Here is a 24,164-nt window from a genome sequence, read left to right as displayed (position 1 = left end):
CTGCACAGACAGTGACCCAAGCCGGGAATCGAACCTGGGACCCTGGCGCTGTGAAGCAACCACTGTGCTAACCACTGCATTACCATGTCTGCGGCCAGCAGGAAGTACATTGCATTAGTTAATGCACGTTCTCAACATGCACCCTGCAATTTGGAGGCTGGTTATTGTTTTGGATATAAAATTAAGAAACAATTAAATAAAAACACAATTTATTAAAAAAATCATTTTATTAAACTGATCAAACCCATCATTTTATTGTTCAGTTGCAGTGATTGGTTTATTCAGCAGGTGTCTGCTGCTGTTACCGTTCAAACTTCTCTCTGCCCAACATGCCTTGTTGTTTGGTTAATCTAACCGGCTTCGTCACATCAGGACTCGAGAGAAAAATTATACCTTTTTATCCTCCCAGTTACCGAATCTTGTACCCTGAAGCTAAAGCATAATCGGCTGCCTTATCTCCACAGACAAGGGGGCATCTGGCTTCACCTCCACAAGCCACTGAAGCAAACTACATGCCAATGTCGAATGCGTGTCCATGAGGTCAGGACTTCTGCTGCTGACCTTTCTGTAACCAGAAAACCTGGAACATGGACCAGGGGATAGAAAGGGAGAGGGACAGAGAGGCGGCAGGCAGTGATTGAGCTTTCCCCTGTCTGATCAGCGTGTGTGGAATGGACTCCAGAACAGTCAATTTATCAACTGGATCAATATACGGCCAGGAATAGACTAAAGGCAGGGGGGGGGGGGGTGGAATGATGTGGTAAAATGCAGCTCCTGAGAGTATCAGGAATGTCACTCCAAAGCCATGAAAGATGAAGATGGGCCGAGCGGCTTCCTGAGTTTGCTTCCATTGCCACCGCATTGTGACAATCTCTGTTGGTCTTTTCTTCACTCGAATAAATGGACGGCGTCGAGTTCATGATCAAAGAGATTGCATATGCTTTGTGCGAGGCTGGAAAAGTCAAATGGCTGCTTTTTGTTCCTTCTTTCTGATCGCCTTCTGGGTAATACATTGTCCCCTGAATTGAAGTCAGGTGGGGGGCTGAAGCATTAAATGGCTGGAGCCTGTGCAAGATGGAATGACTCTGATTGTTTACAGATACAAATTGAAATCAAACAGGAATGGGAATGTTATCCAGCTCCGTAAACCGGGTCGACTGACGAAACTTCCAGACAATGTGTGGTACGTCTCTTTCAAAGGGACCAAGAAGTTCCTGAATGTCTCTATGTCCAGGAGGCCCCAGGTGCTATAACTCACTTCGCCCGTGCCTGGGAAAGATCTGGTTGTATTTCTTTTGTTTCTTGGGTTTATACAGCAGTAGTTTGGAATATCTCAACAGCAACTGCTTCCAGTAGCAAGAAATATCGTCCATCTTCAGGTGATCCAGGATAAACTGGCGGCCCCTGTGGAGGTAAAGATAACATTTGGGAAACAAAGTTATTGGATTACACATCGTTAAAAAGGATAGAAACCTGAATGGAGAAACTGCACATCCAATGTTTCAGCACAACAGGTAAAATTTGGAAACTATACAATAGGGATTAACCAGAGGACATCTTGGAATGTCACTAGACAGCAACACTGAGCGTCCCCTCATGAGCTGAACTTAACAAAGTGGAAAATAACTGTGTCAACCGAAAAGAAGACAAAAAGTGTAGTTTGGGTTTAGTAAGGGCTCCGGTAGGAATTTTTTTGGATCTATTTCAAACTTCAGCAGCAGGATTTATACTCACCTCTCAGCGACCTCTCGAGCAACGTGGTCATTGTCCTGAAAAAATTGTAACAATTCCCTAAAACAACAGAAAACATAATAAGATCAGCTTATCCATACAGAAGAACAGAATGGAACTTTCCTTTTTATTAAATTTAGAGTACCCAATTCATTTTTTCCAATTAAGGGGCAATTTAGCGTGGCCAATTCACCTCGCCTGCACGTCTTTGTGCGGGTGAAGCCCACGCAAATCAGGGGAGAATGTGCAAACACCACATGGGCGGGATCCCAGAGCCGGATCGAACCTGGGACCTCAGCACCGTGAGGCTGCAATGCTAACCCACTGCGTCACCGTGCTGCCAAGAATGCAACTTTCCTGATCAGTAACTGAACTCACTGAGTCAAACACGGAGCCACAGCATTAATTAATGAGCAATTACAATCAAATACTCCGAACCGCTCTGTCAAGCAAATCCTAGCAGCCCAGAGGCTACACGATTACTGCTCCTGTACACACTGTAGCTACACGATTACTGTCCCCTGTACACACTGTAGCTACACGATTACTGTCGCTGTACACACTGTAGCTACACGATTACTGTCCCTGTACACACTGTAGCTACACGATTACTGCTCCCTGTACACACTGTAGCTACACGATTACTGCTCCCTGTATACTGTAGCTACACGATTACTGTCCCTGTACACACTGTAGCTACATGATTACTGTCCCCTGTACACACACTGTAGCTACACGATTACTGTCCCTGTACACACTGTAGCTACACGATTACTGTCCCCTGTACACACTGTAGCTACACGATTACTGTCCCCTGTACACACTGTAGCTACACGATTACTGTCCCTGTACACACTGTAGCTACACGATTACTGTCCCCTGTACACACTGTAGCTACACGATTACTGTCCCTGTACACACTGTAGCTACAGGATTACTGTCCCCTGTACACACTGGAGCTACACAATCACTGTCCCTGTACACACTGTAGCTACACGATTACTGTCCCTGTACACACTGTAGCTACAGGATTACTGTCCCCTGTACACACTGGAGCTACACAATCACTGTCCCTGTACACACTGGAGCTACAAGATTACTGTCCCCTGTACACACTGTAATTACACGATTACTGTCGCTGTACACACTGTAATTACACGATTACTGTCCCTGTACACACTGGAATTACACGATTACTGTCCCTGTACACACGCTAGGATTGTGTTATGGATTTTGTGTAAACCGCTGTTAAATATCCATGGGACACACTGGAGGAATAAAAAATTACTCTGCAGATTAATTCCTTTTGCTTCCGCTGAAGACGGAGTCAGTGCTGTTACATTGTCCTCCGGATAAATCCCAACACGTCTCCCAGCCCAATGAACAATTGTGCAGCCTGGAGGAGATGGACCAAAGATCTGTCACTGAAGCTGTTGTCCAATCAAGAGTCTTACCGAACGTTTGCGAGGTCCTGATTGACTGGGATGTAATGTACCCACGGTTTCAGCTGTGGGTAAAAGAACTCCAGCCAGTCATTCCCGACATGATAGACCAGCGAGCCGCACAGGAAGAGGTGCTTAAATCGGAAACTGGCTGCAACACCTCGAAAGTTAAATAAATACCTGGGGGAAAACACACTGTTTGTTATTCTCAGTAACTGAATGTAATAAATTTAATTACTCCTCAGTATGTGCTTGTAGTGAAGGTTACAGACCAGCAGTTCTCTATCAACCTCTCAGCCAGCACGCTGAAGTATCACTCAATATCAAAGACCATTTGTGACATGTTGGGTTGGCGGTACATAAGACCATAAGAAATAAAGGGGAGGCTATTCGGCCCCTCCAGTCTCCAATAAAATAATATTTCCTTAAATAAGGGGACCAAAACGGCTCACAGTATTCTAGATGTGGTCTCACTAGTACCTTGCACAGTTGCAACAAGACTTCCCGACTCTTATATTCCAACCCCTTTGAAATAAGGTAACAGTCCATAAACCTTCCTGATTACCTGCTGCCCCTGTGTGCTAGCTTTCTGTGTTTTGTGCACAAGTACCTGCAAGTCCCTTGGTGTTGCAGCTTTCTGCACTTTTTCTCCATTTAAATAATACTCCGTACTTTTGTTGTCACTTCCAAAATGAGCAACTTCACATTTTCCCACATTATGGTCCATTTGTCCACTTTTTGTCCACTTACTTAACCTGTCAATATCTCTTTGCAAACTGTATCTTTCCCACAACTTGCCTTTCCACCTATTTTTGCGTCGTATGTAAATTTGACTTCAGTACATTCCCTACCTTTTTCCAAGTCATTAATATATGTTGTAAACAGTTGTGATCCCAGCACTGATCCCTGTGGGACCCCACTGATTACAGGTCACCAACCTGAAAAAGAATCCCTTTTCCCCACTCGCTGTTCCCCATTAGCCTATTCTCTATCCGTGCCAATATACCGGGCGTCATTCTCCGCCCCCCCGCCGGGTTGGAGAATCGCCGGGGGCTGCCGTGAATCCCGCCCCCGCTGGTTGCCGAAGTCTCCGGCACCGGATATTCGGCGGGGGCGGGAATCGGGCCGCGCCGGTTGGCGGGCCCCCCCGCTCAATTCTCCGGCCCGAAGTCCCGCCGATAAATTGCCTGTCCCGCCGGCGTGGATTCAACCACCTTTTGAACGGCGGGACAAGGCGGCGTGGGAGGGCTCCAGGGTCCTGGGGGGGGCGCGGGGCGATCTGGCCCCGGGGGGTGCCCCCACGGTGGCCTGGCCCGCGATCGGGGCCCACCGATCCGTGGGCGGGCCTGTGCCGTGGGGGCACTCTTTCCCTTCCGCCACGGTCTCCACCATGGCGGAGGCGGAAGAGACTTCCTCCACTGCGCATGCGTGGGAAACTGTCAGCGGCCGCTGACGCTCCCGCGCATGCGCCGCCCGGGGATGTCATTTCCGCGCCAGCTGGTGGGGCAACAAAGGCCGTTTCCGCCAGCTGGCGGGGCGGAAATTCCTCCGGCTCCGGCCTAGCCCCTCAATGTTGGGGCTCGGCCCCCAAAGATGCGGAGCATTCCGCACCTTTGGGGCGGCGCGATGCCCGTCTGATTGGCGCCGTTTTGGGCGCCAGTCGGCGGACATCGCGCCGTTTCGGGGGAATTTCGCCCACTATCTCCAACACCATGGCCTCTTATCTCATAACTTAACCTTTTGTGAGGTACCTTGTCGAACGCATTCTGGAAGCCCCAATACATCACATCTACTGGTTCCCCTCTATCCACCCTGGATGATACTTCCTCAAAAAATTCTAACAGATTAGTCAGACACGCGTTCCCTCTCATGAAGCCATGCTGACTCTGCTTGATTACATTAGGATTTTCCAAATGTGCTGCTATTACTTCCTTAACAATTGATTCCAACATTTTTCCAACAATAGATGTTGGGCTAATCGGCCGATAGTTACCCGCTTTGCCTCCCTCCCTTTTTGAATGGGGGTGTCGCACTGGCAGTTTTCCAATCCTCCGGTACGTCTCCAGAATCCAGGATTTATGGAAAATTACAACCAAGGCATTCACTATCTCTGCAGTTACTTCTTTTAGGATTCCAGGATGCAAGCCATCAGGGGCAAGCCACTAGGGACAGGAGACCTATCTGCCTTCAGCCCCATTAGTTTCTCTAATACGACTTTCTCTTGTGGTGGGGATGGTATTTAATTCCTTCCCCGTATTCTTTAGTATTAATGGGATGTTTGAAGTACCATAAAGACTGATGCAAAATATCTGTTTAACTCCTCTGCCATTTCCTTGTTCTCCATAACTATCTCCCCAGGTTCATTTTCTCAAGGGCCTATGTCCACTTGGACCTCTCGCCTCTTTTTATATCTTTGAAAAGGTTCTTGTCAGTTTTTATATTCCTTGACAGTTTTCCTTGTAGTTTATTTTCTCCTCCATTTTTTAAATCATTTTGCTGGATTCTGAATTTATCCCAGTTTTTTAAAATCATTTTGCTGGATTCTGAATTTATCCCAGTTTTTTAAATCATTTTGCTGGATTCTGAATTTATCCCAGTTTTTTTATCATTTTGCTGGATTCTGAATTTATCCCAGTTTTTAAATCATTTTGCTGGATTCTGAATTTATCCCAGTTTTTTATCATTTTGCTGGATTCTGAATTTATCCCAGTTTTTTTATCATTTGGCTGGATTCTGAATTTATCCCAGTCTTCGGTGCTCTCTCTGACTTTTGCCTCATTATATGCTTTTTCTTTCAACTTAATAATCTCCTTAACATCCTTGGTTAGCTGTGGTTGGTTTATCTCTCTCTTGGAATCTTTTCTCCTTCTGGGATATATTTTTTGCTGAGAGTCATGAATTACCTCCTGAAACGTCTGCCATTGTTTGTTTAGTCTTTCCTGATTAACTATCTGTCCACTTTTGCTCATTTCCTTGTAATTCCCTTTATTTAAGTTAAACACAGTTGTTTCTCACTCTCAAACTGAATATTAAATTCTATCATGTTATGATCACTACTTCCTCGGGGACCTTTTACTCTGAGGTCATTTACCTCATTACCCAATACCACATCCAAGATGGCCTATTCCTGGGTGATTTGAAAACCAGAACTAAGGGTTTTATGGAAGAAGCAGCACCAGCAGGGTGGCACAGTGGTTAGCACTGCTGCCTCACAGTGCCAGGGACCCGGGTCCAATTCTGGCCTCGGGTGACTGTCTTGGTGGAGTTTGCACTTTCTCCCATTGTCTGCGTGGCTTTCCTCCGGGTGCTCCAGTTTCTTCCCACAATCCAAAGATGTGCAGTTAGTGGATTGGCTATGATAAATTGCCCAAGGATGTGTAGGTTAGGTGGAGTTACGGGGTGATGGGGATAGGGCCTAGGTAGGGGGCTCTTTCAGAGGATCGGAGCAAACTTGATGGGCCGAATTGCCTCCTTCTGCACTGCAGTAATTTTAATCTTGCACCCCCTCCACCCACCGCAACTGGCGCCAGGGGGTAACTGAAAATGAAAAGCTCAGTACTTGGGAGGTTGACTGTGGGAAGGTCTCATACAGCAGAAGGATTGTTCTGTCCAAAGGACTTGCTTGGCCTTTATCACAAACAAAATCAAGCAAACTCCTTGGTACAAGGAGAGAGCTAGCCTCTTTGAGAGAGCATAGGAAATAGGAGCATGGCCCCTTGAGCCTGCTCCACTTTTTAATTATATTTTCAATTCATCCATGAAATGTGGCTGTTGCTGGCTAGAGCAGCAGTACTGCCTGTCCATAACTGATCTTGAACCAATTGCTTGCTGAAATATTTAAGAGTCAATCACTTTGCTGTGGGTCTGCAGTCACATGTCGTCAGATTTCCTTTCCTAAAGGACATTAGTGAACCAAATGAGTTTCTACAACAATTGACAATGATTTCATGGTCATCATTAGACTTTTAATTCCAGATTTTTATTGAATTCAAACTTCACAATCTACAATGGTGGTACTCGAGCCCAGGTTCCCGAGCAATACTCTGGGGTTTATTCTCCGCCGGCGGGATGCTGCGTTTTGCCCGCAGCCCGGGGGTTTCCCAGACGGCGTGGGGCAGCCCCACAATGGGAAACCCCCGGGACCAGCCGGCGTAACGGAGCAACCCGCCGGTGGGGTGAAACGGAAATGTGGCAGGGCGGAGAATCCACACCCCTGTGTCTCTGGATTACGAGTCCAGTGACAATGCCACAACACCATCACCTTCCTCTTAATAAGATAATGGTTCATCTTTTGCCTCAACTCCACCTCCCCACCAGATCCCAAATCCTTGGATTTCCTTAGTTTAAAAATTTTTTTGAGCTCAGTCTTGAACGTACTCTGGGGTAGAGAATTCCAACGCCTCACCAACCCGAGTGAAGATATTTTGCTTCATCTCAGCCCTGGGCTGCGCTGGGTGGAGGGGGTGCAAGGTTAGAATTACAGCAGCGCAGAAGGAGGCAATTCGGCCCATCAAGTTTGCTCCGATCCTCTGAAAGAGCCTTATCGTGAAACTACGACCTTCAGTTTTAGACTCCCCAGTCAGGGGAAAGCAACCTCTTTGCACCTACGCTGTCAATCCCACCAAAATGAAATTATCTCTCATTCTTCTAAACTGAGAATTCAGGCCCTTTCTATTCCGAAGACAATATAAAGCACATTAATTTCACTGTAGATTTGTGTGAGGTGCTGCATTTTGTTTTAGAAGAATAGGAGCTGGCGGCAGCTTGCATGATGAGAGTGTAAATGGGCGTATTGGAGCAAAGGGATCTCGGAATGCAGATACACAAATCAGTTAGAGTCGCAACACAGTTTAATCAGGTCAGAAGAAAAGCAAACAAAGGTACTTTCCAGATTGCAAAGCAGCATAATCATGTTAATATTGTAGAGAACCTCGGTGGGACCATATTTTGATGCCTTGCTCTGTTTTGGTCTCCATATTACAAAAATGATATAAAGGTGCTGAAAAATAAACGTATAAAATGAAACTTCAGTTTTGCAACTGGAAGGAATGAGTAACTTGGTTACATGGACCGTGTGTGGGTGATTGAATGTAACAATAATAATCTTTATTGTCACAAATAGGCTTACATTAACACTGCAATGAAGTTACTGTGAAAAGCCCCTAGTCGCCACACTCCGGCGCCTGTTCGGGTACACGGATGGAGAATTCAGAATGTACAATTCACCTAACAAGTCTTTCGGGACTTGTGGGAGGAAACCGGAGAACCCGGAGGAAACGCACGCAGACACGGGGAGAACGTGCAGACTCTGCACAGACAGTGGCCCAAGCCGGGCATCGAACCTGGGACCCTGGAGCTGTGAAGCAACAGTGCTAACCACTGTGCTACAGTGCTGCCCTACTTTGCTTGTTTTATATTTCATGAATATTTAATTGTCACTGTCGGGTAGCAGCAGCTGAGAAATGTGATGCATAACTGGATGACCGAATAAAATTTGATAACTGACTGAGTGTATTTAATTACTCTGATAATTCACCTGTCAGAGCCACAATACCTACACACCAATAAATCCAATAGGATATTCAGGCCTTTAACATGGTGAAATATAAAGTGAGTGTAATCAGAAAAAGATATTGACATCAAACCAGTGGAGGATCTATTAGGAAAGGTGAAGCTTGTTCAATGAGGCAGGTTTAAGAGCATTGTAAAAGAGAAGTATTAAAGTTTATGGAGAGAATTCCACACCATACGCATGGTAAGGCTCTGTAGCTGATAGCATGAATCATGCCTAGGGATGGGTATCATGCAGGGATTAAATACAAATATGAACATTTTAAAATCAAGATATTTGGGGGTTAGCTGCAACGTAGGACCTATGTTCCCATGAACCGAACGCAACCTCTACAATAGATCTTATACCAGCAGAGCGTAGTGACAATTACAACTAACCTTGACCATAACACACCACGACCCTGACACACTCCTAAAGCTTGTTTCATTACATAGCTCTTTCCCTTTACGGGTTTATGTTTAAATCTCTCTCCCCTTCCCTCACCTATAATAGAACATAGAACATACAGTGCAGAAGGAGGCCATTCGGCCCATTGAGTCTACACCGACCCACTTAAGCCCTCACTTCCACCCTATCCCCGTAACGCAACAACCCCTCCTAATCCTTTTTGGACACTCAGGGCAATTTAGCATGGCCAATCCACCTAACCTGCACGTCTTTAGGCTGTGGGAGGAAACCGGAGCACCCGGAGGAAACCCACGCAGACACGGGGAGAACGTGCAGACTCCGCACAGTGACCAGCGGGGAATTGAACCTGGGACCCTGGCGCTGTGAAGCCACAGTGCTATCCACTTGTGCTACCCTGCTGCCCATCTGAGTTGATTCCACAGCAAGCAGGTTGCTAATTAGAGACAAGAATTTCCAGGAATACGCAGAACAGCCCTTACCATGAGAAAGAAAGATGATGGGCTAATGATTTACGCTCATTGAATTTTGATGAAGTGACCCAACACAGATGCCAACCTGTCTTTTCTTCTTCAGGTGCTGACTGGCTAGATGTGTGCTCACATCATTTTGTCATTATCCCAATGCTAAGGGGAGAGTGTGAGAACAGGAAGACATCGGATGCACTAAGCTGGCAGCAAGAAGGTTTCTAACAACGTACTTGTATTTGCAATGGTCCACCAATGGAATTTCTTTAGCAGCGGGCTTTCCTAGTGTATCCTGTAAATAAATCAAATGAGTGTATCAACAATGTGCATTTATATAGCACCATTAAAAGAGTTTAACGTCCCAAGGAGCTTCATCAAACAGGTGTGGCAGGGAGCCACATAATGAAGTGTGAGGAGAAATTACGAAAAGCTTGGTCACCGCAATAGGTTTTATGAAGCATCTTAACGGAAGACAGGGGTGGAAAGGTTTAGGGAGAGAATTCCAGATCTTAAGGTTTAAGCAGCTGGAGGAAGGGCCGAGGGGTGAAAATTGGGGATGAGCAAGACAACTACTGCATTTCCACAACACCTTTAATGTTGTAATACATCCCACAGGAGCGTAATCAGACAAAAAGAATCAACAGCAATCAAAGGATGAGACTTTAGGACAGGACTCGATCTAAGAGCTTGGTGGTAAGGAGGAGAGAAAGATTGAGAGGTTTTAGATGCGAGTTCCCAAGCGTATGGTCGAGATGACTGCTGACAAGGTTGCCAATGGTATGGTGAAGAAAGTCGGGAATGAGAAAAGTGCACATTGAGTAAAGATCCTCATGCAATGCGTTTGTTCCAGTTAGGAGTATTTTTATACAGTGACTCCACACACGATCAATTGGGTTGAGAATGCCCAATCTCGCTTCACGTGAGACTTCTTCCATAGTCGAGGGACTTCAATTCTGCAACTAACTCCAGGATTTTACCTTTTCAGACTTCCAGGCTTGATTTTTCGTGTATTCCGCATCTACCAACAAAGGTTCTTCCCGAGAAAGCAGAATAAGAGGATCTCGTTCAGAACTTGTCCTGAAAGTGAAACAAGGTCATTTCATTCCATCAGTACACACGCGTGCATGAGAGGCAGCGAGAGAGTGAGAAAGGGGAGCCCCGCTGTGGTTATGTGTGAGCATGCATGTTTGAGAATGGTAAGACACTATTCATTGTTTTATTCATTCATATGATGGAGAGCATCGCTGTCAGGTCCAGTATTTATTACGCTCCATAATTGCCCTTGAAAAGATTATGGTCCGTCACCTTCCAGCATATAACTGAGTGGCTTGCTAGGCAATTTCAGAAGACAGTTAAGAGTCAACCAAATTTGCCTTGGGTCTGGAGTCACATTTAGGTGCTTCTCCAAGTGATCCAACCTCAAATCACTGCATTCTACTGTGTTACAACGCACTGGGCTAGTGCGCGGTAAATTCCAGCCCCACTTGACCCGGAGTCACAACACAAGTGGATTCACTAATCATTCTTAGAAAAATGCCCAAAGTCTTTGTCCCTTGGCTGCCCAATAATTACAGTCACCAGGTTTGCAAATGTAAATACAATTACTGTTTATTTATAACAAGAGTTATAATAAAAAGTGCAGAAAATATAACTGGTTAACTCTTATCTAATTCCTAATTCCCTGCGTTAACTTGTTCTCCCCACCCTGTATACACACACAAGACAGACAAACAGAGGGGAACGAGGGGGTTAAAAAAAAACATAAGTGAAAGGAAAAAGTATTTGTTTCAGATGGTGTTTTTTAGCACACCTTTCTTCACAGCCAGCTTGCAGATTACAGTCTCTGTTTGTAGCCTGTAATTATCTTTGCTCATTTGTCTGTAGCCTGTAATTATCATTCATTCAGGTTCTCTGCAATTTCAGAAATACAGTAGTCACAGCCTTTCTGGAGAGAGCTAGCAGGTGCTGGTCTTTGTTTGTTTGCAGCCTGCAGTGGTTTTCCTGCAGATAGTTTCATTTAGGTCCTCTGCAAGTTCAGAAATACAGCACTCACATCTCTTCCGTATAAAAGATGGAGTAGAAAGAGTAGCAGGACCTTATGTCTGCGCTGCCAGGATCAAACTGAAACTCCTTCAGACTCTGAAAATCATTCAACTGAGATATGATCCAGTCGTCACATGTTACCGGGCGGAGTACTGCCTTTTGTGCCAATTCGTGGACCACCAGCCAATCAATTAAACCGAGTCCCACTCCATCTCTCTCTGGAGCCTGTTTAAACCAGCAGAGAGTGTTCTCTCCTGTAACTTCTGAATTCTGCTGCTTGCCTCAAAGATACATGTCCGTTAATCATCCATGGATCAGAAATAATTATGGCAAAATAAGAGAAAGGAGAAATAAGAGAATAAATAGGAAGGACCACTACAGCTGCACAAGTATTTATTTTTCCACTTTCCACGACAGTCATTCTATGAATCCAGATTGCATTGATCTAACCTATTTCCACTGCGGATCTTACAAAGCAAAATTGTGGGATCAATCCCTGTGCTCCGAATGCTAAGAGCAAAATGCAGGGAGTTCAGGGAGATGAGCCTTAGTCATCTAATTTTATATTGATACCCAGCCACCATATGTAACCAGTTTTAATGATTAGCCTTACCTTGATCCTCGAAAGAAACCTTGTGAAACTTTCTTCTGCCAAGGCCACTTTTCAGCCGATCTAGCGGAGGGAACAAAAAAAGAACCAATGAAATTTGTAAGTAATGGGTACAGGTGCTATTCATTGTGGACCCTCTGGCCCCTTTGTTACATTACACAAACTCAGGATTCCATGACTTCTTTATAGACTGTTGGATTTGTAGCATGCCCCATTTAAAAAGGAAAAAGAAGAAATGTTCTTTGTGTCCATTCTCTCCACATGCAAACTACTGTGACAAAGTCACTACCTTAACAATTCTCCTGTAAACCTTCAAGAAAGACTCACCCTCCAAGGCATGTTTCCTGTCCTCAGGATATATTGGAATATAGGGAACAGTGACTACACTTTGAAAGTATTTCATTGGTGGAATGGTGCTTTGGGGTGTTCTGAGACTGTGAAAGGTGTTACAGGAATACATGTTCTTTTCTTTCTCTGCAGTGGATAAGTGTGGTGCGGTTCGTAAACAAAGACTGAGAGTGAAATAAATCAAATTCTACATTTCCTTTCAGTTCAACGTGTATTTGCTGTGATTATTGTAGCTTCTAATGATATCATTGACTGACACAAGCATGTTGAGCCACACATCTCAGTATCAGCAACAGCAGCAACATGACTCAGCGAGACCAATCTGCCTGCCTTCTTCAGGTCTTCCAAGCGTGATCCCGATCACCCGATCTCAGGCATAAATAACCCAGTGAGAGACAGAGCAGGGCTGCTCCCACCAGCCGTACGGTTAGAGTCTCTCTAAGAGTTCTCTTCGCACCAATTCTATTCGGCAAATATGACTCACGTTTTTAACTCCTCTCTCATTAGATCCCAGCGCCCAAGTCCTGTGGGGTAAATGGGCCAAACTGCTGGGCCTCCCTCCCAGAAGGTCCATGCGGGGTACATGATGTCATAATATTCTGATGTCTGTAAGGGAGAAATAAGTTACAGCATTTTTTAATCCACTGCAAAGACCAGCTTGAAAGCTGGACATTGTTCAGAGTTTCTTTAACACTCACCTTACTGAATGACAAAACAGGCCTAACGGGCTTCATCCAGTTTGGAACCTGAGGATAGTCTCGGACATTGAGCACAAATTCCATGTCAGGGAGATCGTCGATTATTTCCAGAATAAAATGCTCTACCCCACTGCACCTAAACTCAAAACAAAACAAGTGATCTGTTGGCTCAGTAACTAGTCAAAAACCAACAGTGTTTGAACTACAAACAGAGATATAAAGAGAAGCAGAGGGGGAAAAATGTGCTGCATTGTAGCGCCCCACAGCATATTGCCACAGACAGCTTTGACAAAGAGTCATCCAGACTGGAAACGTTCGCTCACTTCTCTCTCCACAGATGCTGTCAGACCTGCTGAGATTATCCAGTGTTTTGTGTTTGAGCCCTGAATGAACAGTCTCTAAATGACTGAACCTTCTGAGGAGTCTGACTGCATTCTACCAGTGAGAAATTTCTTCCCAGTAAATTCCCCAGCCAGTTAACAAGAGTATCATGTTGACAGTGCAGCCTAATTTACTTTATCCTTACAAACTCAGTGATATTCCAATGGTCCCAGTGGGAATGCCACCAATGCGTTCGATAGAGTATCTGAACTTCTAGGCAATCCGTTTCAAAACTTTAAAAGGATTCGAAGATAAACAAAGCAATGTTATATTCAATGCTCACTGAATTAATAACGAAGGGACCATCAATGCAGTTTTAGCACTGAAAGGTAAAGAAGAATCTTTTGGACATAGGAATTCTTGGTCAATACAATGCGTACACTTGTAAGTAGCCAGTGCAATGTCTCAATCACAGTGGTTAACAGAAAATTGTACAAACAATTGAAGATGGAAGATATTAAATGCTATAGGAAAAGGGTAGGGAATAAATAGTTCCAAAAGCATTCAAACACCAGAGACACAGAAATGAGTAAAATTAGCTGTAACTTTTTCACCCAAAGGGCGATTGAACGCAATCAAAAAGAGAAGTGTCTGTTTAGGTGACTGTCCGTCACCTAGTTTGAAAATTGTTAACATCTCCTAAAAATGAGTACCTTGAAAATGACCCTGGTTTTGTATGTTATTAAACCGCGTGCTCAGATAGCATTAATATCATTTTGAATGCTCAACTGACATGGAATCATTGAATGTTGCAGCGTAAGAGGCCATTTGGCCCATCAAGTCTCTGCCAACTTTCTACACGGGCAATTTAGCTAGTTCCACTCTCAGGCCCTTTCCCTGTACCTTGCACAGCTTTCCTCTTTGGATGCTTATCCAATTCTCTGTTGAAGCCGCCACACTCTGAGGCAGGGTATTCCAGACCCTAGTTTCCATGTTTCTAACCACTCGCTGCGCAAAAAAGATTTCCCCCACGTCAGCATTGCTTCTTTTGCTAATTATCTTCGCACCGCGTCCTCTGGTTTTGACCCTTCTTCCAATGGGAACAGTTTCTCTAAATCAACTCTGTCCAGATCTTTCAAATTTTAAATCATTTTACTAATTTCATTTCATTTCATTTTCATATGAGGTAACCAAAAATTTAAATTGTCCTAACTACCCACACAAGGATTTGAAAATGTTTGGGTGCTCTATCAACCACCGGTGTTTGTGCAGAACTTGTGTAACAAGTCAGCTCAGAATGCTTGTTCAACAAGGAGGTGAACAGGAGGGATGGAGAGAGATACGTTAAAGTCATAATAGGATGAGGAGATCATTCAGCCCTCCGGGTCCGCTCCACCATTCAATGAGATTGTGGCTAATGGACTCCAACACCATTTTCCTGCACTGTCGCCATATCTCTTAATGTTTTTAATTTGTAGAAATCTATCCATCTCAGTTTTCAACATGGTCACCAACTGAGCCCCCACAGCCTGCTGGAACAGAGAATTCCAGAGAGTCACCACCCTCGAGTGAAAAAATTCCTTCTCCCATCAGTTGTACATGGCCTGCCCCTTATTCTGAGACCACATCCTCTGGTTTTAGACCCTCCAAACAGGGAGAGCATCCTATCTCCATCTACCCTATGGAGCACTGTAAGATTTGTGAATGTTTGAATTCTTCTAAACTCCAGAGGATGAAGGCCCAGTCTATGTAATCATTCCTCCTCGGACAATCCCTCCATCCCAGGAATTAATTCAGTAAACCTGTGTTACAGGTGAAGTTTTCAATGGTTTGGGAGGGCAATGTTTGGGAAGGCAAAGAAAGGGGCAGTTTAGCAAAATCCTTTTGGAGCTGCGAGATCCCGAGGGCTGGAGCAGAATAATCAAAGGATTGACCTCCACTTGTGCAGCAGCGATCAAACAGGAACCCAGAGTCTGAGCATCACCGAGGGTGGAATTAACACTTATGGCTTGAAGAGATCATTCAGATTGGCCAAGGAGGGATTTACCAAGGGACAGGATGAGGGTGTTGAAGTGAATTTACTGGAGCAAAGGCCCAAACTGCGTGGAGGAGTTTGTATGTTAAGGTGACTTTGGCTGTAGAATTCTGGATTAACCAAAACTTCAGGACAGTAGTAGCAGGGAAACCAGGAAGGAAGCCTTTTGAGAAATGAATCTTAGAGCTGAATGGATTTGTGTTACAGCAATAGAGTGGGGGAGATAGCATGTTGGGGGCAATGTTCTAAATGTGAAGGAGGCACAACTGGCAATAATCTGGATGTCAGGTATAAAAAGTTCAGTTTAGGAGTAAACACCAGGGAATGAATTCAAGATGATTTGCTGATCCTTTTGTAAAATTTAGAGTACCCAATTACTTTTTTTCCAATTAAGGGGCAATTTAGCGTGGCCAATCCACCTAGCCTGCACATCTTTTGGGTTGTGGGGGCGAAACCCGCGCAAACACGGGGAGAACGTGCAAACTCCACACGGACAGTGGCCCGGGGCCGGGAACGAACCTGGGACTTCGCCGCCATGAGGCAGCAGTGCTAACCACTGCGCCACTGTGCTGCCCCTTGATTTGCTGATCTTTTGACTTGTTTTTCCTTATCCCATTGTGTGATTCCCATCTAGGCTATCGTAGCAACGGTTTTACTTGTTCTTCACTTCACTGGAGTGTCTGTCTGAACATGCAGCATTGTGGATGGTAGACTCAGGTTTCCTGTGGTTAACAGATGTTGGGACAATTTCATGGTCAGAAACCCCACAAGGAAAACTCTCTACCTCTTAGGTTAATTTGAGTTCCACATTATAAATGTGCCCAATGCCCGTAGGCCTGGTTGTTGTCCCACCTGGCAGGAAACATGCAGTCCTCCTGGCGATACAGCTTGCCCTTTATTATCTGGTAGTGAGTTCCGACATTTTGACCCACAGTGTCTGCCATCATGTTACTGGAGATTCCTTGCTTGAAGTGTGAAAGGTCATCTTCTAGGACACTGAATAAAATGTGAAAAACGGTCCTGAGAAAAGGCTCTCTGGTCAAAGACATACATTTATATTTTTCCAGTCCATGTTATTATTTTCACAGAAAAAAAGTTAATTAATGCATTTGCGGCCTGTGGAATCTGAATAATCAATGAGGCTCTACACCAATGTTTGAGGGATATGATTCACACACAATTCACAAGCATCACATCGTATTTATTCATTCAAGGGGTGTAGGCTTCGCTATAGGTACACCTACAGTGCTGATAGAGAGGGGGGGGGAAGAGTTCCAGGATTTTGACCCAGCAACAATGAAAGAATGCCGGGGGCTGGTTTAGCACAGTGGGCTAAACAGCTGGCTTGTAATGCAGAACAATGCTAGCAGCATGGGTTCAATTCCTGTACCGGCCTCCCGAACAGGGGCCGGAATGTGGCGACTGGGGGCTTTTCACAGTAACTTCAGTGAAGCCTACTTGTGACAATAAGCGATTATTATATATTTCCAAGTCAGGATGGTGAGTGACTTGGGAGGGGAAGCTCCAGGTGGTGGGGTTTCCGGGTATCTGCTGCTCTTGTCCCTCTAGATGGTAGTGGTCATGGGTTTGGAAGGTGCTGTTTAAGGAATCTTGGTGAGTTCCTGCAGTGCATCTTTAATAATAATAATAATAATAATCGGTTGCGATAGTTTGTCGGTGGTGGAGGGTTTGAATGTTTGTGGAAGAAGGAGCAATCAAGCGGGCTGCTTTGTCCTGGATGATGTTGTGCTTCTTGAGTGTTGTTGGACCTGCACTCATCCAGGCAAGTGGGTAGTATTCCATCACACATGGCTTGTGTCTTGTAGATAGTGATAGTGAACAGGCATTGGGGGGGGGGGTCAGGAGGTGAGTTACTTACCGCACAATTCCCAGCCTCTGAACTGCTCTGTAGTCACGGTATTAATATGGCTAGTCCAATTCATTTTCTTATCAATGGTAACCCCCAGGATGTTGATTGTGGGGGATTTAGCGATGGTAATGCCATTGTAATGTCAATGGTTAGATTTCCTCTTGTTGGAGATGGTCACTGTCTGGCACTTGTGTAGTGTAAATGTTACTCACTAGCCCAAGCCTAGATATTATCCAATTCTTAGACCATAAGACATAGGAGCACAATTAGGCCACTTGGCCCATCGAGTCTGCTCCGCCATTCAATCATGGCTGATATTTTCACATCCCCATTCTCCTGCCTTCTCCCCATAACCCCTGATCCTATTATTGATCAAAAACCTACCTATCTCTGTCTTAAAGACACAGTGAATTGGCCTCCACAGCCTTCTGCGGCAGAGTTCCACAGATTCACCACCCTCTGGCTGAAGAAATTCCTCCTCATCTCTGTTTTAAAGGATTGTCCCTTTAGTCTGAGGTGGTGTCCTCTGTTTCTAGTTTTTCCTACAAGTGGAAACATCCTCTCCACATCCACTCTATCCAGGCCTCGCAGTATCCTGTAAGTTTCAATAAGATCCCCTCTCATCCTTCTAAAATCCAACGAGTACAGACCCAGAGTCCTCAAACGTTCCTCATACGACAAGTTCTTCATTCCAGAGAACAGTCTTGTGAACCTCCTCTGGACCCTTTCGAAGGCCAGCACGTCCTTCCTTAGATGTGGGGCCCAAAACTACTCACAATACTCCAAATGGGGTCTGACCAGAGCCTTATACAGCCTCAGAAGTACATCCCTGGTCTTGTATTCTAGCCCTCTTGAATGAATGCTAACATTGCATTTGCCTTCTTAACTGCCGACTGAACCTGCACATTAACCTTAAGAGAATTGTGAACAAGGACTCCCAAGTCCCTTCGTGCTTGTGCTTTCCGAAGCATTTTCCCATTTAGAAAATTGTCTATGCCGAGATTCCTCCTTCCAAAGTGCATAACCTCACACTTTTCCACATTGTATTTCATTTGCCACTTTTGCCCACTCTCCTGGCTTGTCCAAATCCTTCTTCAGCCCCCTTGCTGCTGTTGAAAGAACATTGATAATTCAAGAATGGAGAAACATCCAATTCATTGCAGACAGGAAGTCAGACTCGATGTTTGACTTCATCTGACTGGATTTCAAGAAAAGTGAAGCAATAATGATGTCAGACATGTCCTATGTGGGGGAGATGGTGGCATCATGGTAATGTCACTGGGCTCGTAACCTAGTGGCCCAGGCTAAAGCTATGACAACAGGGGTTTAACCATGGCAACTGGTGGAAATTACATTTAGTTAATAAATTTAATTGGAAAAATCTGGATTTGAAAGTTAATCTCAGTAATGGCAAACATCAAACTATTGTTGATTGTCGTAAAAACCCATTTGGTTCACGAATATAGAGAAAGCAATCTGCCATCCTTACCTGCTCTGGCCTTTCAATGGTAGCTTTCATAGACACAGCCAGCACACAGATTTAATGAAGTAATTTCACGACATGCCCTGGTGGGATTTTAACTCCTGACTTGTGATTGCTGCCCAGTACCAGGGTTAAAAAGGTGCAGATAGCCGCAAGGGATATGTTAATTTGTGTGTGGCAGAGGGAGTCATTTCCTCCAGCGCTCTGGGGAAGTGCAACCTGACTGCCAAGTACAGTCTTCCACTATAGAAGAGTTACAACAATATAAAATTGTGCGTTCAACCTCTACCCCATGCATGTGGCTTCAATCTGATATCTGCCACCACGCGCTTTATGGGCAGAGGTCGGGGTAGGACGGACCCTCATCTGCTCCCTGATTGCAGGAGAGTGCGAGGTAGCTGAAGCCACTGCCGCTCACAGCTAGAGGAAAGTGATAACATTAAGTCATGATTCACAAACCATAATGCACTTTAAAAATATTTAAAATACTAAAGGGTAATCCCACACCTTAGGTGACAGCTGCAATTGTGCTGGGTGCAGGGTTGGTAAGATCCCACAGCTGCCAATATCCTGTCCTTGTATTTGTGCCAACTTTCATCTAGAAAATGAAGACCACACAGTTAGAAATGGAGTCATAATCAACACATATTGAGAATGTTTAACAGCTTGATTCCGGCTGAATTAAGAGAGGTGCCAGTAATACCATTCAGTCCCCTCACTGCTGTGTGATAGTAAAGGGACCCATTTTCTGTAAATCTAATGAATCAAATATGCAAACCACCTGTGTAAATGTTTAATATGTTAATTAAAAAAAAAATTAACTTTGGAAACTCCAGATTGCAAAAGCAACGTCAGACAAGGATGTGACCTAATAACCTTATCCAGTCACAGAGTAATGCTGATTGCAAAATGACATTTGGATTAGCAAAAGAGAAGAGGGAGCTTAACTCTGCATTGCATGTCCTGTGCCTCAGCTGGGAGTCGGTGGTCCTGACACCCAGTGGAAAATGTTGTATTTCGAAGGAAGGACTGACAACCCAAACTCCAAAAGCACAAATATTAACAGGTGACCTTGGCCGTGGAGCAGGAAGAGTCTAACAGGTCAGAGTTACATAGTTAATGCTCAGAAATGAGTTACCATCACCGTACTAGGTAACTCACCAGTCCAAAATATCATGTTTGCAGTTTTTCCAAAATGACCAGTGCACAAGAGATAGGAACAAGAATAGAGCACATGGCCCACCGAGCCTGCTCCGCCATTTAATCCAATCATGTCTCACCCCGAACTTCAAACCCACTTTCTCACCGCTCCCCATATCCCTTCATTCCGAGACACCAAAAATCTGTCTATCCCAGCCTTAAAAATAATCAACGAAGGAGCTTCCACAGATGTCAAAGATTTATAACCCATTGAGTGAAGACCTTTCTCCTCATCTTAGTCCTAAATGATCAATCCCTTATTCTGAGGCTGTGCCTTGTGTTCTAGATTCCCCATCCAGGGGAAACAACCTATGTCGACCCCGTCAAGTCCCTTCAAAATCTTGGCAGCTGTTTCAATGAGATCACCTCTTGTTCTTCAAAACTCCAGAGGGCATAGGCCCCAATTTACTCCACCTCTCATCAGTAGACTACCTTCTCATCCCTGTCCCCAATCTAGTGAAGCTTTGCTGTACTGCCTCCAGTCCAAATATATCCTGCCTTAAATATGGAGACCAAAACCGAATACAGTACACCAGGTGTGGTCTCATCAATTGTAGCAATATTTCTTTATTCCTGTACTCCAGGCAGCACGGTGGCACAGCAGTTAGCACAGTTGCCTCACAGGCACCCGAGTTTGATTCTAACCTTGGATGACTGCAGAGTTTATGGGGATAGGATGGGGGAGTGGGCCTAGGTAGGGCACTCTTTCAGAAGGACGGTGCAGAATTGATGGGCTGAATGACCTGTTCTACACTGTATGGATTCTATGAATCCCCTTGCAATAAAGGCCAACATGCCACTTGCCTTTCTAATTGTTTGCTGTACCTGCATGTTAAATTTCTGAGCTTCTTGTACAAGTACATCTAAGTCTCTGAGTATCAACATTTCAGGCCTCCTCAAAATACTTCTGCTTTCCCACTCTTGCAACCAAAGTGAACTGCCTGACACTTCCTCACTTAATACTCCATGTCATCCTGTTGCCCGGTCACTGAACCTGTCTATATCTCTTTGCAGCCTCTCTTACATTTCCACCTAGCTTTGCATCGTCAGTAAACCTCCAAACTTGGAAGAGGAGTCATATGGACTCAAAATGTTAATTCTATTTCTCTCTCCACAGATGCTGCCAGACTTGCTGAGTGCAGCATTTTCTGTTTTTATTAAATTACTCTATGTTGCTTTGTCCAAGTCATTGATATGGATTGTAAACAGCTGAAGCCCCAGCCCCAGGGTCTGGTTTAGCACAGGGCTAAATCGCTGGCTTTGAAAGCAGCCCGAGGCAGGCCAGCAGCACGGTTCAATTCCTATACCAGCCTCCCCGAACAGGTGCCGGAATGTGGCGACTAGGGGCTTTTCACAGTAACTTCACTGAAGCCTACTTGTGACAATAAGCGATTTTCATTTAATTCATTTTCATTTTTCAGCACGGATACTTATGACACTCCACTAGTCAGTCTGCCAACTTGAAAATGCCCATTTATGCCTACTCCTTGCTTCCTATCCGTTAACCAATCCATCTACCACATCCCATTTACCTACATTACTAGTTACATCCTCAAAAATCTCTCAATACATTTATCAAGTGTGAATTCGCTTTCGTAAAATGATGTTGTCTTTGATCAACTATGATTTTCAAAGTTAACTGTTCAGACTTCCTGAATAAGATTCCATAGTCCCATCGACTATGTTCAAACTAACTGGCCTGAGGTTTCAGGTTTTCTCTCTCCCTTTCTTGAATACAGTACGAAGTCTTACAACACCAGGTTAAAGTCCAACAGGTTTGTTTCGATGTCACTAGTTTTCGGAGCGCTGCTCCTTCCTCAGGTGAATGAAGAGGTCTGATCCAGAAACACATATATAGACAAATTCAAAGGAGCAGCGCTCCGAAAGCTAGTGACATCGAAACAAACCTGTTGGACTTTAACCTGGTGTTGTAAGACTTCGTACTGTGCTCACCCCAGTCCAACGCCGGCATCTCCACATCCTTTCTTGAATAGCAGTGATACATTTGCTAACTTACAATTTGCGGGGTCTGTTCCAGAATCTATGCAGTTTGGGAAAATTATATTCAAAGCATCTATTTATTATCTCTGCAATGTAACTTTGTCATATTATCAGAGCCTAGAGGGTTAAATTCTGATAGATTTCATAAAACTACCTTGCATTTTATTAAATTTAGAAGATTGGAGTTATGTAAAATGTTAAAAGGATTTGATCGGGTATATACAAAAGGTTGTCTCCCGCCAATAGGTGAATTGGACATTCTGAATTCTCACTCAGTGCACCTGAACGGGCAGCACAAGTCATTAAAACGGTGGCTTCAAAGCGCCAGGGTCCCAGGTTCGATTCCCTGCTGGGTCACTGTCTGTGCAGAGTCTGCATGTTCTCCCCGTGTCTGCGTGGGTTTCCTCCGGGTGCTCCAGTTTCCTCCCAAAGACGTGCAGGTTAGGTGGATTGGCCATGCCGAATTGCCCTTAGTGTCCAGAAAAAAGGTTCGGAGCGATTAATCAGCACTTGCAATATGGCACAAGATTTTTGTTCAGTAAGGTTGTCAATCGATTTGTAGCAAACACAGGTAAAAGGAATTAAAGTACGAATCAGAAAATATCTAATTGACTGGCGAAGAGATAATTGGCCTACTCCTAATGCTGATATCATTGAAAAGCCAGCAGTTTCGAATGATTTCAATGAATGAATAGTGGTTCTCACTCAGCATGCCCTGCAGAGCTGCAGTGCCACCATCAGGCAATTCTGATACTGGTCAAATCTGATTTAATAGGTTCTCTGATGATGGAGTTACGTCTCATCGACCAGGCTCATCACCTTGTGCAATACTACTTTACATCGAAGCTGCTGCACCAGGTCCTCGGTTAACCCCTATCTCCATTCTGTATCCCCTCGAGCCACCTTTTTGTGGATTGGTACCTCCCCAATATTATAGTTTTGCCCCTAACCATTACCAAACGTCCCCCCCCCCAATCCTGTAACCCCTGGATTCCCGTGTTGTGCCCCTGGCCCATTTCCATCCTCCCCCATGTTGTATCCCTGGTTTCCCCCCCGCCTCCCCCACACTGTACCCTACGTCCACTCTGTAACCTCTCGTTCCCCCCTCCCTATAACCTCTGATCCCACCCCACTCCCCCATAACCTCTGATCTTCCCAACCTCTGACCCCCCAACAACCTCTGAACCCATCCCCTCATAACCTCTGATCTTCCCAACCTCTGACCCCCCAACCACCTCTGAACCTATCCCCTCATAACCTCTGATCTTCCCAACCGCTGACCCCCACAACCTCTGAACCCAGACCCTTCCCCCATAACCTCTGATCTCCCTCCAGCAACCTCTGACCTCCCAACAACCTCTGACCCCTCCCCCTATGATTTCCCTAATCTGCCTCCGGATCTCCTTTGGCCCAGACGGCCGGCTGTGAGGAGCCGCCGCCGGCCTAGGGGTCTGCGATCGGTGCCTCGGCCAGGCCGGGAGCCGCTTTACCTGCGGGGGAGCGGCTGGCGGCCGCCCACAGAGTCGGAGCGCAGAGAGCCGCCGCTAACAGCCGCCATCTTAGCGCCATGGCGCACTGCGCCTGCGCACAGCCTGGCCGCCCGTCCCCATGGAGATGACGCAGAGGACGAGCCCCTCCCCTTTCTCTGGCTGGCCCTGCCCCTCCCTCAGCCCTACCCCCTTCTCCGGCCCCGCCCCTCCCGCAGCCCCACCCCCTTATCCGGCCCCGCCCCTCCCTCAGCCCGCCCCCTCTCCTGCCCCGCCCCTCCCTCGGCCCCGCCCCCTCAGGGATGGAAACCACTTTGTCCCTGAGACAGTTTGGAAAGTGGTCAGTGTGAGGGCTCCAGCCGGACTGACCGGAGTCTCCAGCAGTTTAGAATCTACCGTGCAGGAGGAGGCCTTTCGGCCCATTGAGTCTGTACTGACCCTCTGGAAGAGC

The 24,164-nt window shown here is 45.4% G+C and overlaps 1 protein-coding gene across 3 annotated transcripts; it reads right to left on the bottom strand.

Moving 5' to 3' along the window:
* Window positions 1-208: 208 nt before the first annotated feature.
* On the bottom strand, window positions 209-23,833 carry poglut1 (protein O-glucosyltransferase 1). 3 transcript variants are annotated; one of them, XM_072515314.1, is made up of 11 exons: window positions 23,717-23,833; window positions 19,533-19,623; window positions 16,525-16,668; window positions 13,317-13,452; window positions 13,103-13,224; window positions 12,274-12,333; window positions 10,595-10,694; window positions 9,851-9,909; window positions 3,186-3,353; window positions 1,735-1,791; window positions 209-1,404 (listed from the first exon to the last, which is right to left on the bottom strand). In XM_072515314.1, the coding sequence occupies exons 1-11, from the start codon at window positions 23,793-23,795 to the stop codon at window positions 1,248-1,250; spliced, it is 1,173 nt and encodes a 390-aa protein (XP_072371415.1). In that variant the 5' UTR covers window positions 23,796-23,833; the 3' UTR covers window positions 209-1,247. The 3 variants fall into 3 exon arrangements, with proteins under 3 accessions (XP_072371415.1, XP_072371416.1, XP_072371414.1); XM_072515315.1 differs by lacking the exon at window positions 23,717-23,833 and adding an exon at window positions 22,508-22,692; XM_072515313.1 differs by lacking the exon at window positions 23,717-23,833 and adding an exon at window positions 20,187-21,915.
* Between the last annotated feature and the right edge of the window lie 331 nt (window positions 23,834-24,164).

The sequence above is a fragment of the Scyliorhinus torazame genome, chromosome 8, assembly GCF_047496885.1.
Source record: "Scyliorhinus torazame isolate Kashiwa2021f chromosome 8, sScyTor2.1, whole genome shotgun sequence".
Lineage (NCBI taxonomy): Eukaryota > Metazoa > Chordata > Chondrichthyes > Carcharhiniformes > Scyliorhinidae > Scyliorhinus > Scyliorhinus torazame.
This window is presented reverse-complemented; position numbering and strand designations above follow the sequence as displayed.

Bases quoted from the DNA above. Each gene is read 5' to 3' on its own strand.
- poglut1 (XM_072515313.1), bottom strand. From the start codon at position 20,298: ATGATTGGATTAAATGGCGGAGCAGGCTCGGTGGGCCATGTGCTCTAT. The intron at 19,624-20,186 runs GTGAGTTACCTA...TTCATTTTCTAG, and splicing joins AAACATGATATTTTGGACTG to ATGAAAGTTGGCACAAATAC. The intron at 1,405-1,734 runs GTGAGTATAAAT...TTACCTCCACAG, and splicing joins GCTCGAGAGGTCGCTGAGAG to GGGCCGCCAGTTTATCCTGG.